The sequence below is a fragment of the Carcharodon carcharias genome, chromosome 7, assembly GCF_017639515.1.
Source record: "Carcharodon carcharias isolate sCarCar2 chromosome 7, sCarCar2.pri, whole genome shotgun sequence".
Lineage (NCBI taxonomy): Eukaryota > Metazoa > Chordata > Chondrichthyes > Lamniformes > Lamnidae > Carcharodon > Carcharodon carcharias.
In genome coordinates this window covers 1,204,885-1,223,019 of record NC_054473.1, presented here as the reverse complement: position 1 = coordinate 1,223,019, position 18,135 = coordinate 1,204,885, and the positions used below count along the sequence as shown (strand labels likewise).

Sequence of the window (18,135 nt, the reverse complement as noted above, 5' to 3'; positions counted from 1 at the left end):
CCGGACACTGGAAGGCGTTCGGCCCCTTTAATAAAATGACCACCCACCTGGAGCAGCTTCTGCGAGCTCTGATTGGCTGTTGTTTTTCTGCACTCTGATTGGCTCCACCGGGCATGTGAGCCCCCCCCCCCTGATTGGTCTGTGGGCGGAGAGTTAGCTGTTGATTGGTCCGTGTGGGGGGGGGGGGGAATGCGAGGCTGTGATTGGTCCGGGGAAATGTATGAATGAGCAGCCGCTGCCGGCTCCGGGTTTAAAAACCGGATCCAAATCAGAGAGAGAGAATCCCGGGGAGAATCCGGATCAGAGAGTCAGTCCCGGGGAGAATCCGGATCAGAGAGTCAGTCCCGGGGAGAATCCGGATCAGAGAGTCAGTCCCGGGGAGAATCCGGATCAGAGAGTCAGTCCCGGGGAGAATCCGGATCAGAGAGTCAGTCCCGGGGAGAATCCGGATCAGAGAGTCAGTCCCGGGGAGAATCCGGATCAGAGAGTCAGTCCCGGGGAGAATCCGGATCAGAGAGTCAGTCCCGGGGAGAATCCGGATCAGAGAGTCAGTCCCGGGGAGAATCCGGATCAGAGAGTCAGTCCCGGGGAGAATCCGGATCAGAGAGTCAGTCCCGGGGAGAATCCGGATCAGAGAGTCAGTCCCGGGGAGAATCCGGATCAGAGAGTCAGTCCCGGGGAGAATCCGGATCAGAGAGTCAGTCCCGGGGAGAATCCGGATCAGAGAGTCAGTCCCGGGGAGAATCCGGATCAGAGAGTCAGTCCCGGGGAGAATCCGGATCAGAGAGTCAGTCCCGGGGAGAATCCGGATCAGAGAGTCAGTCCCGGGGAGAATCCGGATCAGAGAGTCAGTCCCGGGGAGAATCCGGATCAGAGAGTCAGTCCCGGGGAGAATCCGGATCAGAGAGTCAGTCCCGGGGAGAATCCGGATCAGAGAGTCAGTCCCGGGGAGAATCCGGATCAGAGAGTCAGTCCCGGGGAGAATCCGGATCAGAGAGTCAGTCCCGGGGAGAATCCGGATCAGAGAGTCAGTCCCGGGGAGAATCCGGATCAGAGAGTCAGTCCCGGGGAGAATCCGGATCAGAGAGTCAGTCCCGGGGAGAATCCGGATCAGAGAGTCAGTCCCGGGGAGAATCCGGATCAGAGAGTCAGTCCCGGGGAGAATCCGGATCAGAGAGTCAGTCCCGGGGAGAATCCGGATCAGAGAGTCAGTCCCGGGGAGAATCCGGATCAGAGAGTCAGTCCCGGGGAGAATCCGGATCAGAGAGTCAGTCCCGGGGAGAATCCGGATCAGAGAGTCAGTCCCGGGGAGAATCCGGATCAGAGAGTCAGTCCCGGGGAGAATCCGGATCAGAGAGTCAGTCCCGGGGAGAATCCGGATCAGAGAGTCAGTCCCGGGGAGAATCCGGATCAGAGAGTCAGTCCCGGGGAGAATCCGGATCAGAGAGTCAGTCCCGGGGAGATTCGGAGCGGGTCCGGGATTGCCGAATGGCCACAACCCGAGTGATTCCGGGCAGGAAGATGCAGACACTGATCCGGAGCAACGGCGGAGCAGCCCGGGAGCGGGAGCCAGGTAAGGAGCGGCTCTGACCCCCACCCAATCCGGATCCAGGGGGTCACGGGGATTCCCCAATCCGGATCCAGGGGGTCACGGGGATTCCCCAATCCGGATCCAGGGGGTCACGGGGATTCCCCAATCCGGATCCAGGGGGTCACGGGGATTCCCCAATCCGGATCCAGGGGGTCACGGGGATTCCCCAATCCGGATCCAGGGGGTCACGGGGATTCCCCAATCCGGATCCAGGGGGTCACGGGGATTCCCCAATCCGGATCCAGGGGGTCACGGGGATTCCCCAATCCGGATCCAGGGGGGTCACGGGGATTCCCCAATCCGGATCCAGGGGGTCACGGGGATTCCCCAATCCGGATCCAGGGGGTCACGGGGATTCCCCAATCCGGATCCAGGGGGTCACGGGGATTCCCCAATCCGGATCCAGGGGGTCACGGGGATTCCCCAATCCGGATCCAGGGGGTCACGGGGACGAGGTGTTTTATTTTTAACCCGATTCCCGCGATCTCTGTGGATCCCAGGCTCCAATTGGTCAGAATCTGGATCCAGACTGTTCCCCCCCCCCCCCCCCCCCCCCCCCCGCCACTCCGGGCAGTTTTTTTGTAACATTGTCAATCCAGCCGCTGATTGGCTGCCGGCGGAAACCCCAGCCCCAGGATTGGTCAATTTGTGGGAGGGGCGGGATTACGTGACCAGAAGGTCAGAGACCGGGGATCCGCCCCCCCCCCCCCCCCCCCAGTAAAACCCCCTGAAGACCCCCCAATAAAACACCCGGGATCCTCCCCCCCAGTAAAACCCCCTGAGGACCCCCCCCCCCTCCCCCAGCCAGAGAAACACTCCGGGACACCACCCCCCACCCCCCCAGGAAAACCCCCCGGGACGTTCCCATGTTCGGTGGGGAGAGATGTTGTGGGGTTGATTCTGCAATAATTGTAACCAGTGTTTTTATTGCCCCTGTAGTGAGGGACCGAGAGCTGTTTGAGAAATGTTACCAGGTGGGTCCAGTCCTGGGCAGCGGTGGCTTCGGGACAGTTTATTCCGGAGTTCGTCTATCGGATGGAGTCCCGGTGAGTGTCTGCTCGGTTACAGCTGAGTACCTGGGCTGTCCCCTCACTCGGTATTAAACACGTGTCTCTGTCTGTTCCAGGTCGCTATTAAACACGTGCCGCGTGAGAGAATCACTGACTGGAAGCTGCTGGTAAGAGACTAATCTTCAGTGTTAATGTAGATTCAGTGCACAAAAAACCCACCTGGTCCCAGGCTGCACTCTGTGCCACCCTCGGTGTCACCCTCAGTGTCACCCTCAGTGCCATGGTTTAAGGTTGAGTTACCACCGGATGAGATGAGGATGAGAAATACTGTTTGAATACCTGGTGGGGTGAGTGGCAGGGAGCTGGTCCTGGAGCCCCTCAAGTAAAATGCTGCAGACGCTGGAAATCTGAAATAAAAACAGAAAATGCTGGAAAAACTCCACAGATCTAGCAGCAACTGTGGATGTATAAATACGTGTGGAGAGAGAAACAGTTAATGTTTGAGTCACTTCAGAGCTTTGAAGAAGAGTCATACAGACTCGAAACGTTAACTCTGTTTCTTTCTCCACAGATGCTGCCAGACCTGCTGAGTTTTTCCAGCATTTTCTGTTTTTATTCCTGGAATGCCTTACTGGGGAGGGGGCAGGTGGTTCTCGGAGGTTAATGCCCTCAGGAGCAGAGAAAAAGAACATACAAGTTAAGAGTAGGCCATTCGGCCCCTCGAGCCTGCTCCGCCATTTAATAAGATCATTTCTGACCTCAATGTAACCTCAAGCCCACATTCCCGCCTACCCCTGATAACCTTTCACCCCCTTGTTAATCAGGAATCTATCCAGCTCTGCCTTAAAAATATTCAAAGACTCTGTTTCCACCACCTTTTCAGGAAGAGAGTTCCAAAGACTCACAACCCTCTCAGAGAAAACATTTCACCTCATCTCTGTTTTAAATGAGTGAATCCTTATTTTTAAACAGTGACCCCTAGTTCTAGATTCTCCCACAAGAGGAAACACCCTCTCCACAACCACCCTGTCAAGACCCCTCAGGATCTTATATTTTGGTCAAGTCACCTCTCACTCTTCTAAACTCCAGTGGAAACAAACCCAACCTGTCCAGCTTTCCTCATTAGACAACCCGCCCATTCCTGGTATTAGTCTGGTAAACCCTGAAAATTGACCAAGAGCGATATCTTCTTTTTCCCACAGAATGGATCCATGATCCCACTGGAGATTGTGCTGCTGAAGAAGGTTTCAACAGGATTCCGAGGGGTGATTCAGCTCCTGGAATGGTTTGAGCAGCCAGATGGATTTCTCCTGATCCTCGAGCGGCCGGAACCTGTGCAGGATCTGTTTGATTACATCACAGAGCATGGCGCGCTGTCAGAGGAAATGGCACGTGAATTTTTCAGCCAGGTGCTGGAGGCGGTCCAACACTGTCACGATTGCGGTGTGGTGCATCGTGACATCAAGGATGAGAATATCCTAGTGGATCTCCGGACCTGGGAGCTCAAACTCATCGACTTTGGGTCTGGAGCGTTGCTACGGGATACCGTCTACACAGATTTTGATGGTAAACATGCTGTCTGTCAGGTTCATGCTGCAGCTTTCCAGTGTTGGCACTGTTGACTCTGGGGCCTCCCTGTGTGTGTATAGTAAAGGCTCCAATGTGTCTTGTGTTTCAGGTACCCGGGTGTACAGCCCGCCAGAGTGGATCACCTATCATAGATATCATGGTCGCTCAGCCACAGTGTGGTCACTGGGAATTCTACTGTATGACCTGATCTGTGGGGACATCCCCTTTGAGCATGATGAGGAGATTACACGAGGCACAGTCCCCTTTCGTGGGCATGTTTCTAGAGGTATGTAATCCTGCTTTTGATATATTAAATTAGCCTATAGCAAAGAAATAGGCCATTGTCTCTTGACAGGACACTGCAGAACGAGGGGGCCACATAGACTTCTCGGCAGCTGCTGCTGATATGTGATCGAGCTGATCCCACTCGACGATACACACTGAGCAGTGAGTGAGTGGGATGCCTGGGAGTCTTTCACTGAGACTTCACTCTTTCTGTGTAAACTTTCCTGTTTCCCTCAGACCTGCCTTACTGCTGACAGCTACCCAGTCTGGGTGTTAGGGGTGATGAGTACTGAGCCCCTAGACACTTCCCTTATCCAACCCATTCCAAGCAGGAAGGGACTTAAGGAATGCTCCTGGATGCCTCCCATTGCACCAAACAGAGGTAAATACCACCTGTGGCATTAACCTCCACTAGCTTCAAAACAGGCCATCTAGACTGTACACAAGCTCTGAAGTTAATGGGCTGCCCAGTCACTGTTTCACACACTGACAAGGACTAGTGTTATCATGTGGCAGGTGATATGTGCCAGGTGGATCAAACCCACAAGGGAAACTTGGCCACACTGTCACAATGGTTTTGCAATTTGTATTTATTACCAGAGAATTTGTGTACTGAATTCAGAAGTAATGAGTCCACTAACAACTTTAGAGACTTTAAAATTTAAATTAAAATATTTACTAACAAAAGAGAATTCAAACACATACAAGAGATTACAGTTACTTGACATGATAACAAATCCCCAAATTCCTAATTAACTCCCCACTACACACCCACTTTCAGGCAACTGTCCAAAATAGATTTTAAATTTAACTAAGGATTCCCCAGCACTCACTCGATAGTGGAATTCCAAAGGCTTTTAATATAACTTTAGTTACTGGAGCAGCATTTTTTTCAGAGTAGCTGGAGGTTTTTCCCAGGTCTATTCCACATAGTATTCCTTTCCAGATTTTACATGGCCACCCCCACATAGCCTTCCATCCTTCTTTATATATGTTTGCCCTTCTTTAACGTGTAAAATCCCATTGTTCTACATGTCTTCGGAAATTTACTTTTCCCATAATATAAAAATCTTTCATGTTGTCAGTGTGACCTTCTTCCTTTTGGGAAAAGTAAACATATTCCTTTGCCTCACTTATCTTGCTCACTGTAAACATTCCAGCACTCTTTGAAAATCAAACAACAAAATTGCAAATTTCATTCACACTTTATCTGTGGAACCCTCACCCCTAACTCATTAGCTTTCAAATACCCCTTTACACCGAACTCTTTTGATCATTTCAACCTTGCAGTCTATCCCACTCTAATTCAATTAAATCTGTCGCACAGACAGAACCATCCACACTCACATCCACTAGCCGACAGTAATATTGTGAAAAATATGATAGTTTCATGATACAAGTGTCTGAGAATACTCCAGGTTCCCCAAGAGTCAATAATCGAGCACCAAGTGAACCCAGCTTGGTTACGGTTTACAATGAGTGCTGTTTTCTGATTGGTCACATGATCAGAATCTAATTTCCTTAATAGGAAAGCATAACTATGGCAACTGAAATATTATTGATGTCATTACTCATTGTAAGAGAAGCTGCTGACTCTCTAACCAGTTTCCTGCTGCTTCTATTAACTGATTTTGCCCAACATCTCCCAGTTTTTGTGATTTTTGGAATCTGACAGCTCCTCCTGTGTCCTGTGTTACAGAATGCCAACATCTCATCCAGTGGAGTCTCTCTCTCCGCCCATCTGATCGACCCACCCTGGACCAGATTCTGTCCCATCCTTGGCTGAAGCAACACACTATGGATCTGGGTATGAAACACCTAGAAAAGTCAGACAGCTCCAGCCAGGAGAGTTTGTGATTCCCTCGGGGTCTGAGAGCGAGAGCTGCAAGTCTAAGGAGTAGGAGCTGCTGTTAAAGTGCGTATTACAGACTTAGCGAGACACAGCACGAAGCAAGAAGCACCTGCCCCTTGAGTTGGACACTGAGGCATGCAGTGGAGATGGCCACAGAACTGAGTTCGACCCAGGTTGATTGGGTCTGAGGGTTTGAGGCTGTGATGTTGGCGTCATGAGAGCAATTAACTCCGTCAAACTCTCATCAGGGGCCCTCTGATGAATGGGACGAAGCAGCTGGTGGGGATGGGTCTGTCTCTGTATAACACTGGGGTACAGTACTGGTGGGGACGGGTCTGTCACTGTATAACACTGGGGTACAGTACCGGTGGGGACAGGTCTGTCACTGTATAACACTGGCATACAGTACTGGTGGGGATGGGTCTGTTACTGTATAACACTGGGGTACAGTACTGGTGGGGATGGGTCTGTCACTGTATAACACTGGTGTACAGTACTGGTGGGGATAGGTTTGTCACTGTATAGCACTGGTGTACAGTACTGGTGGGGGACAGGTCTGTCACTGTATAACACTGGGGTATAGTACTGGGGGTTGGGGACAGGTCTGTCACTGTATAACACTGGGATACAGTACTGGTGGGGCACTTATAACACTGGGGTACAGTACTGGTGGGGATGGGTTTGTCACTGTATAACACTGGTGTACAGTACTGGTGGGGATGGGTCTGTCACTGTATAACACTGGGGTACAGTACTGGTGGGGATGGGTTTGTCACTGTATAACACTGGTGTACAGTACTGGTGGGGACAGGTCTGTCACTGCATAACACTGGGGTACAGTACTGGTGGGGTCAGGTCTCTCACTGTATAACACTGGGGTACAGTACTGGTGGGGTCAGGTCTCTCACTGTATAACACTGGGGTACAGTACTGGTGGGGTCAGGTCTCTCACTGTATAACACGGGTACAGTACTTGTGGGGACAGGTCTCTCACTGTATAACACTGGGGTATAGTACTGGTGGGGTCAGGTCTCTCACTGTATAACACTGGGGTATAGTACTGGTGGGGTCAGGTCTCTCACTGTATAACACTGGGGTATAGTACTGGTGGGGTCAGGTCTCTCACTGTATAACACTGGGGTATAGTACTGGTGGGGTCAGGTCTGTCACTGTATAACACTGGGGTACAGTACTGGTGGGTGGGGATATGTCTGTCACTGTATAACACTGGGGTACAGTACTGGTGGGGTCAGGTCTCTCACTGTATAACACTGGGGTACAGTACTGGTGGGGTCAGGTCTGTCACTGTATAACACTGGGGTATAGTACTGGTGGGGTCAGGTCTCTCACTGTATAACACTGGGGTATAGTACTGGGGGGTGGGGATATGTCTGTCACTGTATAACACTGGGGTACAGTGCTGGTGGGATTGATCAAGGGAAGCCTATATGTTTATCATGTAATGAATGTATTGGTTTATATCAGTGTTATTGTGTCGAAAAATTGTGAATGTTGTTTGTACAAAGCATAAACTGGTGAAGGACATAGTCACACAAAGTGCTTTAACTCTCTGGATAAAATGACTATTTGGAGAAATCTGTGCACAATCAATGCAAGAACCTATGCAAAAAGTAACTCTCTAACCTGTGTCTGAAATCCTGGTGGAGGTTGGTGCTGCTAGCTGAATTCACTGTGAAATCTCCTGTCTCAGGGAATGGAGGGCTCAGATCAATTTGATGCCACAGAGCCCACAACGGCCCCAGCCTTCTCCAGCTATTGAGGGGGGGTTTGGGGTCATTATCCCCTCCCAATCCTAGTTGTGACCCACCCATATGTCACCATGAAAACAGTGCAATATTTCAGAATAAAATGTATTTGAGGTTTACTAAGCAATGCCCACCAGCAAGTACAGGACTAGTTTGCTGTTAATGAGATGTTTACACTCTGCTCTGGCAACAGTTACTATGGAGGAAGTTTCAATGACTTCACTTTTTTAAGCCTAACTATAAATTTGTGTGAGAAATTGAAAATGCTGGGGATTGTCAGTGTCCCTTTTTCTCAGAATATTTATTTGTCTTTTCAAACATTTGGTTTCATTGCAGCAATCTCTGCACCATGGAGAGCTCCATGCTAGTGGTGATTTTCGTAACTGTTTTTTGGGATGAGGAAGCTGACCTGAGGCACAATCCAGGAAGATTCCTGCCTGTTGGGGGGAGGGGGGGGTGGGGAGAGGAGGAGCGGGAGGGTGGCTTCTGATTGACCCCAATGCCATGGATCAGGCAGCAGGCACACGCACTCAGCTCCTGACCCTATCCAACCATCCCTGTGTCATTTTGGGTGGGTGCTGTCCGCACTATGTAAATGATGGAGTGAGTTAAAATATGGGAGGATCAGGCTGCCCCTCTGAGTTTGGTGCTATCAGGAAAGGAAATTCCTAAATATTGACTGGATATTGTTTTATTTTTAAAGTTCTCTCCTGTGTTCTGACTGTCACACTGTTTGATGTGCTGCAGATATGTTTGAGTCAATGGGTAGCTGATGTTTGGGGATCATGATGATATTTTGCACAGAGATTGGTTGTACTAAAAGCATCCACATTAGAGTCCGCCCGGCAGCAGATTTAAATGACTCTTTTCACTGGTTTATTTATTTGTTTTCTATTTAAGATTAAGTTCCATATCTATGGACCTGTAAACTATGTTGCAGTTGAATAAAATTCTTTAAAAAGTTAATTAAAATTCTTTCATCGCTGCATTTTGACGTGTGTACTTTGTTTCCTGTGAGTATTTGCCACTGAGCTCAGGTCCGTTAGTGAAAGTTAGCTGGCTGTACTCTTCCTGCTGCCTACACTGTCACATCAGGATAGTGCTCAATGTTTTGCTGTTTCAATCTAGATTAAACTGCAGTTACTCCATAATCTTAAATCTTACATCGCTGAAGGAAGCTGTTCACCCAATTGCAGAGGTGGCGGCACTGGTATACAGTTGGGAGGGAGTTGCCCTGGGAGTCTTCAATATTAACTCTGGACCCCATGAAGTCTGATGACATCCGGTCAAACATGGGCAAGGAAACCTCTTGCCCTCCCTCAGCTGATGAATCAGTGCTCCTCCATGTTGAACGTGTTCTGCTTTTTGTATACAGGAGATACCCGGGCAATTTCCTACCTGACTATGTGGAAAATTGTCCAGGTATGTCCTGTACACAAAAAAGCAGGACAAATCCAACCCGGCCAATTACCGCCCCATCAGTCTACTCTTGATCATCAGTAAAGTAATGGAACAGGTCATCAACAGTGCTATCAAGTGGCACTTGCTTAGCAATAACCTGCTCAACTTGGATTCCTTCAGGGCCACTCAGGTCCTGACCATTACAGCCTTGGCTCAAACATGGACAAGAGAGCTGAGCTCCCAAGGTGAGGTGAGTGACTGCCCTTGACATCAAGACCACATTTAAGTGTGGCATCAAGGAGCCCTAGCAAAACTGGAGTCAATGGGAATCAGGTGGAAAACTTTCTGCTGGTTGGAGTCATACCGAGCACAAAGGAAGATGGTTGTGGTTGATGGAGGTCAGTCATCTCAGCTCCAGGACATCTCTGCAGGAGTTCCTCAGGGTAGTGTCCTCAGCCCAACCATCTTCAGCTGCTTCATCAATGACTTTCCTTCCATCGTAAGGTTAGAAGTGGGGATGTTCACTGATAATTGGACAATATTCAGCACCATTCACAACTCCTCGGATACTGAAGCAGTAAATGTTCAAATGCAGCAAGACCTGGACAATATCCAGGTTTGGGCTGACAAGTGCCAAGTAACATTCACGCTGCACAAGTGTCAGGCAATGACCATCTCCAACAAGAGAGAATCTAACTATTGGACATTGACATTCAATGGCATTACCATCACTGAATTCCCCACTATCAACATCCTGGGGGTTACCATTGACCAGAAACTGAACTGGACTAGCCATATAAATACTATGGCTACAAGAGCAGGTCAGACAGTAGGAATCCTGTGGCGAGTAACTCACCTCCTGACTGCGTCATCTACAAGGCACAAGTCAGAAGTGTGATGGAATACTCTCCACTTGCTGAAGACGCTCATCACCATCCAGGACAAAGCAGCCCACTTGATTGGCACACCATCCACAAACATTCACTCCCTCCACCACAGACGCACAGTAGCAGCAGTGTGTACCATCTACAAGATGCACTGCAGCAATTCACCAAGGCTCCTTCAACAGCACCTTCCAAACCCACAACCACTACCATCTAGAAGGACAAGAGTAGCAGACACATGGGAACACCACCACCTGGAAGTTCCCCTCCAAGCCACTCACCATCCTGACTTGGAAATATATCACCGTTCCTTCACTGTCGCTGGGACAAAATCCTGGAACTCCCTCCCTAACAGCACTGTGGGTGTACCTACACCACATGGACTGCAGCGGTTCAAGAAGACAGCTCACCTCCACCTTCTCAAGGACAATTAGGTATAGGCAATAAATACTACCCTGCCAACGATGACCACATCCCATGAATGAATGAAAATAAATGTACCTGTGCTGGCTGTTTGAAATAGCTATTTAATTAATCCCACTCTTCCCCTGCCCTTTCCTTATATCCCCGTCATTTTTATCCCCTTCAAGTTTTTCTCCAATTCCCTGTTGAATTTTATTGTGTAATCTGCTTCCTCTGCCCTTTCAGACAGTGCCCTCCAGATCACAACAACTCGCTGTGTAAAGAGCTCTCTCTGGTTGTGTTAAAGCTGGGTGCTCTGCTTGCTGACACTCTGCCACTGCAAACTGTTTCTCTTTAATATGTTTTGGAAAGATATTCCTAATCTTACATCTGAACACAATAGATTGAGGCTGAGAGCTGCACCAATCTCCCAATAATGGATCTGTGATTCACGTCAGCCACAAACCACTGCAGAGTGGGAGATGCAGATACAAGTGTCGTGTTGAGTGAGCAGATTGTGGCACCATTTATAATACAGAAATCCCGTAGTGGGAGGGGAATGGGACTCTCAGAGCCACTGGTCTGGGACATTCAAACCACCCCAGGCAGCAAGGAACCAGCCTGCAAGCAGCCCACAAGATGGAGCAGGAGCAGGGTTTTGGAATGTCTGACTCCAGATCTGCCTATTAACCAGGACAACAGCAATCACATTTGAAAAATATTACATTGGCTGATCTCCCTTTGGGATGTTGTGAATGATGTTATAAAAATACACATTCCTTCAGCAAATCCCAGACCAAACAGTGACTGTCCCATCAAACACTCCCAGGACAGGTACAGCACGGTGTTAGATACGGAGTAAATCTCCCTCTACACCGTCCCCATCAAACACTCCCAGGACAGGTGCAGCACGGTGTTAGATACGGAGTAAAGCTCCCTCTACACTGTCCCCATCAAACACTCCCAGGACAGGTACAGCACGGGGTTAGATACAGAGTAAAGCTCCCTGTTCTGAATTAGTGAGTTCCATGGAAAGGAATGAACAGAGATGTGAATCATCCTAGATTCACACTAAGCAGGCGGGAAAAATGATGTTTTACCCTCTGGCTGCAATGGCAGCTTCTCACACTGTATCTTCCCCATCCCGCCTCATTAATAATGCAGCCACAGGAAACAGGCTGTCTCACTGGCCGGCAGCCTCTGAATGTCCCCCCACGCCGACACCTCACCATTCCCTCACTGCAGGGGCCATATCTAAACTGCAGCCTCACACACAGTTCCCAACGCCTGGAGCCCCGGGCTGATCCAGTGAAGACATGGCCCTGAAAGCCAGGGAGAGTTCAATGTCCTGTCACTGGGATGCCTTTCAGAGACCCGGCTTGATGTCCCCCACCCCCCACTCTGGCCGCAGGAGGTCCAGCAATCTCACCCCTCCGGATTGGGAGGCAGTGGCAGTGGTGGTCAGTGCCAATGCTACACAGAAGATGTTGGCCATCCAGTGCAGAAAGAGGATGAATGATCTCATCCATACCACCAGGGTAAGGCACCCATCTCCTCACTCTAAACTCACACACTCACACACCCATCACACACTCACTGGCATCTCACTCACTGCCAGTTCAAGGGACATCACCACTCACTCTCTCACACACCCTCACATCTCCATTTGGCCTCATCTCCTCTGGAGGCTGCCCCCTCAGCCCTCACCATCTTGAGGCCACTTGCACAGATCAACTTGTGCCCCCCAAACACACCCTGGGATACCCCCCTTTCCCAGTACAGCCCTCACCCTGCAGCCTCTTCCCTTGTCTGAGGCCACTTCTCCCCCTTCCCCAAACAAGCCCCAGCCCTGCAGCTGTTGAAAAGCCCCCCCTGCCTTACAGCTGGTCTGGTAGGTAGAGACCTGCCCGTGAGCCCCCCTAACAGTGATGTGGAGCTGCCTGTGAATCCTGGGGCTGAGACCCCGAGTGCTGCTCGAAGCAGGACAGGCAAACAAACCTCGAAGTCCCGAGTGAAGGGCAGCTCACCTGGTGTGAAGCATGGGGGTGAGAGATCAAACCGACCTGCCCAGATGATCCAGTGTGGGGGGGGAAATGATCCGGTGTAGGGGGGGCGGGATCCCGGCGTTGGGAGGGGGGCGGATCCAGGCGTGGGGGGTGGGTGATCCCGGTGTTGGGGGGGGCGGTGGTGGGTGGTGATCCTGGCATTGGGGGGGGGCTGGGGATCCCGGCGTGGGGGGGAGGATTATAATGAGATGCGGATGTATGACAGTGAAATTCTTGACAACCAGCAGCGGGAATTCCGGCCGTCGGACAATTACAAACTGGGTTCACGATGGGTTCGAGCCGATTTTTGGCTTCCTCGTCATAATGTTCACTGACACCCACCCTGATACCCACCGTGACACCCACCCTGATACCCACCGTGACACCCACCCTGATACCCACCCTGATACCCACCGTAACACCCACCCTGATACCCACCGTAACACCCACCCTGACACCCACCCTGATACCCACCCTGATACCCACCGTAACACCCACCCTGATACCCACCGTAACACCCACCCTGACACCCACCCTGATACCCACCGTAACACCTACCCTGATACCCACCGTGACACCCACCCTGATACCCACCCTGACACCCACCCTGACACCCACCGTAACACCCACCGTAACACCCACCCTGACACCCACCGTAACACCCACCCTGACACCCACCCTGACACCCACCCTGACACCCACCCTGACACCCACCGTGACACCCACCCTGGCACCCACCCTGACACCCACCCTGACACCCACCGTAACACCCACCCTGACACCCACCCTGATACCCACCGTAACACCCACCCTGATACCCACCGTAACACCCACCGTGACACCCACCCTGACACCCACCCTGACACCCACCCTGACACCCACCCTGATACCCACCGTAACACCCACCCTGATACCCACCGTAACACCCACCGTGACACCCACCCAGACACCCACCCTGACACCCACCCTGATACCCACCGTAACACCCACCCTGACACCCACCCTGATACCCACCGTAACACCCACCCTGATACCCACCGTAACACCCACCGTGACACCCACCCTGACACCCACCGTGACACCCACCCTGACACCCACCCTGATACCCACCGTAACACCCACCCTGATACCCACCGTAACACCCACCCTGATACCCACCGTAACACCCACCGTGACACCCACCCTGACACCCACCCTGACACCCACCCTGATACCCACCGTAACACCCACCCTGACACCCACCCTGATACCCACCGTAACACCCACCGTGACACCCACCCTGACACCCACCCTGACACCCACCCTGATACCCACCATAACACCCACCCTGATACCCACCGTAACACCCACCCTGATACCCACCGTCACACCCACCCTGATACCCACCGTGACACCCACCCTGACACCCACCGTAACACCCACCGCAACACCCACCCTGATACCCACCGTAACACCCACCGTCACACCCACCGTGACACCCACCCTGACACCCACCCTGACACCCACCCTGACACCCACCCTGATACCCACCGTAACACCCACCCTGATACCCACCCTGACACCCACCCTGACACCCACCGTAACACCCACCGCAACACCCACCCTGATACCCACCGTAACACCCACCGTCACACCCACCGTGACACCCACCCTGACACCCACCCTGACACCCACCCTGACACCCACCGTGACACCCACCCTGATACCCACCTTAACACCCACCGTAACACCCACCCTGATACCCACCTTAACACCCACCGTAACACCCACCGTGACACCCACCGTAACACCCACCCTGACACCCACCCTGATACCCACCGTAACACCCACCGTGACACCCACCCTGACACCCACCGTGACACCCACCCTGACACCCACCCTGACACCCACCGTGACACCCACCCTGATACCCACCTTAACACCCACCGTAACACCCACCGTAACACCCACCCTGACACCCACCGTGACACCCACCGTAACACCCACCCTGACACCCACCGTGACACCCAACGTAACACCCACCCTGACACCCACCGTGACACCCACCGTAACACCCACCCTGACACCCACCCTGACACCCACCCTGACACCCACCCTGACACCCACCCTGATACCCACCCTGACACCCACCCTGACACCCACCTTAACACCCACCGTAACACCCACCCTGATACCCACCCTGACACCCACCCTGACACCCACCATGACACCCACCCTGACACCCACCTTAACACCCACCGTAACACCCACCCTGACACCCACCCTGACACCCACCGTAACACCCACCCTGACACCCACCTTGACACCCACCGTGACACCCACCCTGACACCCACCCTGACACCCACCGTGACACCCACCCTGATACCCACCTTAACACCCACCGTAACACCCACCCTGACACCCACCGTGACACCCACCCTGATACCCACCTTAACACCCACCGTAACACCCACCGTGACACCCACCGTAACACCCACCCTGATACCCACCATAACACCCACCCTGACACCCATCCTGACACCCACCCTGACACCCACCGTGACACCCACCGTGACACCCACCCTGACACCCACCCTGACACCCACCCTGACACCCACCGTAACACCCACCCTGACACCCACCCTGACACCCACCGTAACACCCACCCTGACACCCACCCTGACACCCACCCTGACACCCACCGTGACACCCACCGTAACACCCACCGCAACACCCACCCTGATACCCACCCTGATACCCACCGTAACACCCACCCTGATACCCACCGTAACACCCACCCTGACACCCACCCTGATACCCACCGTAACACCCACCCTGATACCCACCGTGACACCCACAGTAACACCCACCGTGACACCCACCATGACACCCACCCTGACATCCACCTTGACACCCACCGTGACCCCCACCGTGACACCCACCCTGACACCCACCCTGACACCCACCCTGACACCCACCGTGACACCCACCCTGGCACCCGCCCTGACACCCACCCTGACACCCACCGTAACACCCACCCTGGCACCCACCCTGATACCCACCGTAACACCCACCCTGATACCCACCGTAACACCCACCGTGACACCCACCCTGACACCCACCCTGACACCCACCCTGACACCCACCCTGATACCCACCCTGACACCCACCCTGATACCCACCGTAACACCCACCCTGACACCCACCCTGATACCCACCGTAACACCCACCCTGATACCCACCGTAACACCCACCGTGACACCCACCCTGACACCCACCCTGACACCCACCCTGACACCCACCCTGATACCCACCGTAACACCCACCCTGATACCCACCGTAACACCCACCCTGATACCCACCGTAACACCCACCGTGACACCCACCCTGACACCCACCCTGACACCCACCCTGATACCCACCGTAACACCCACCCTGACACCCACCCTGATACCCACCGTAACACCCACCGTGACACCCACCCTGACACCCACCCTGACACCCACCCTGATACCCACCATAACACCCACCCTGATACCCACCGTAACACCCACCCTGATACCCACCGTCACACCCACCCTGATACCCACCGTGACACCCACCCTGACACCCACCGTAACACCCACCGCAACACCCACCCTGATACCCACCGTAACACCCACCGTCACACCCACCGTGACACCCACCCAGACACCCACCCGGACACCCACCCTTACACCCCCCCAGATAACCACCATAACACCCACCCTGATACCCACCCTGACACCCACCCTGACACCCACCGTAACACCCACCGCAACACCCACCCTGATACCCACCGTAACGCCCACCGTCACACCCACCGTAACACCCACCCTGACACCCACCCTGATACCCACCGTAACACCCACCGTGACACCCACCCTGACACCCACCGTTACACCCACCCTGACACCCACCCTGACACCCACCATGACACCCACCCTGATACCCACCTTAACACCCACCGTAACACCCACCGTAACACCCACCCTGACACCCACCGTGACACCCACCGTAACACCCACCCTGACACCCACCGTGACACCCACCGTAACACCCACCCTGACACCCACCCTGACACCCACCCTGACACCCACCCTGACACCCACCCTGATACCCACCCTGACACCCACCCTGACACCCACCTTAACACCCACCGTAACACCCACCCTGATACCCACCCTGACACCCACCCTGACACCCACCATGACACCCACCCTGACACCCACCTTAACACCCACCGTAACACCCACCCTGACACCCACCCTGACACCCACCGTAACACCCACCCTGACACCCACCTTGACACCCACCGTGACACCCACCCTGACACCCACCCTGACACCCACCGTGACACCCACCCTGATACCCACCTTAACACCCACCGTAACACCCACCCTGACACCCACCGTGACACCCACCCTGATACCCACCTTAACACCCACCGTAACACCCACCGTGACACCCACCGTAACACCCACCCTGATACCCACCATAACACCCACCCTGATACCCACCGTAACACCCACCCTGATACCCACCGTCACACCCACCCTGATACCCACCGTGACACCCACCCTGACACCCACCGTAACACCCACCGCAACACCCACCCTGATACCCACCGTAACACCCACCGTCACACCCACCGTGACACCCACCCTGACACCCACCCTGACACCCACCCTGACACCCACCCTGATACCCACCGTAACACCCACCCTGATACCCACCCTGACACCCACCCTGACACCCACCGTAACACCCACCGCAACACCCACCCTGATACCCACCGTAACACCCACCGTCACACCCACCGTGACACCCACCCTGACACCCACCCTGACACCCACCCTGACACCCACCGTGACACCCACCCTGATACCCACCTTAACACCCACCGTAACACCCACCCTGATACCCACCTTAACACCCACCGTAACACCCACCGTGACACCCACCGTAACACCCACCCTGACACCCACCCTGATACCCACCGTAACACCCACCGTGACACCCACCCTGACACCCACCGTGACACCCACCCTGACACCCACCCTGACACCCACCGTGACACCCACCCTGATACCCACCTTAACACCCACCGTAACACCCACCGTAACACCCACCCTGACACCCACCGTGACACCCACCGTAACACCCACCCTGACACCCACCGTGACACCCAACGTAACACCCACCCTGACACCCACCGTGACACCCACCGTAACACCCACCCTGACACCCACCCTGACACCCACCCTGACACCCACCCTGACACCCACCCTGATACCCACCCTGACACCCACCCTGACACCCACCTTAACAC

At 53.6% G+C, this 18,135-nt stretch overlaps 1 protein-coding gene across 1 annotated transcript; it reads left to right on the top strand.

Moving 5' to 3' along the window:
* The first annotated feature begins 251 nt into the window (after positions 1–251).
* LOC121279577 (serine/threonine-protein kinase pim-1-like) lies at positions 252–6,642 on the top strand. The gene is made up of 6 exons (XM_041190699.1): positions 252–1,573; positions 2,531–2,637; positions 2,718–2,768; positions 3,804–4,167; positions 4,280–4,456; positions 6,155–6,642. The coding sequence occupies exons 1-6, from the start codon at positions 1,489–1,491 to the stop codon at positions 6,310–6,312; spliced, it is 942 nt and encodes a 313-aa protein (XP_041046633.1). The 5' UTR covers positions 252–1,488; the 3' UTR covers positions 6,313–6,642.
* Positions 6,643–18,135: the final 11,493 nt, after the last annotated feature.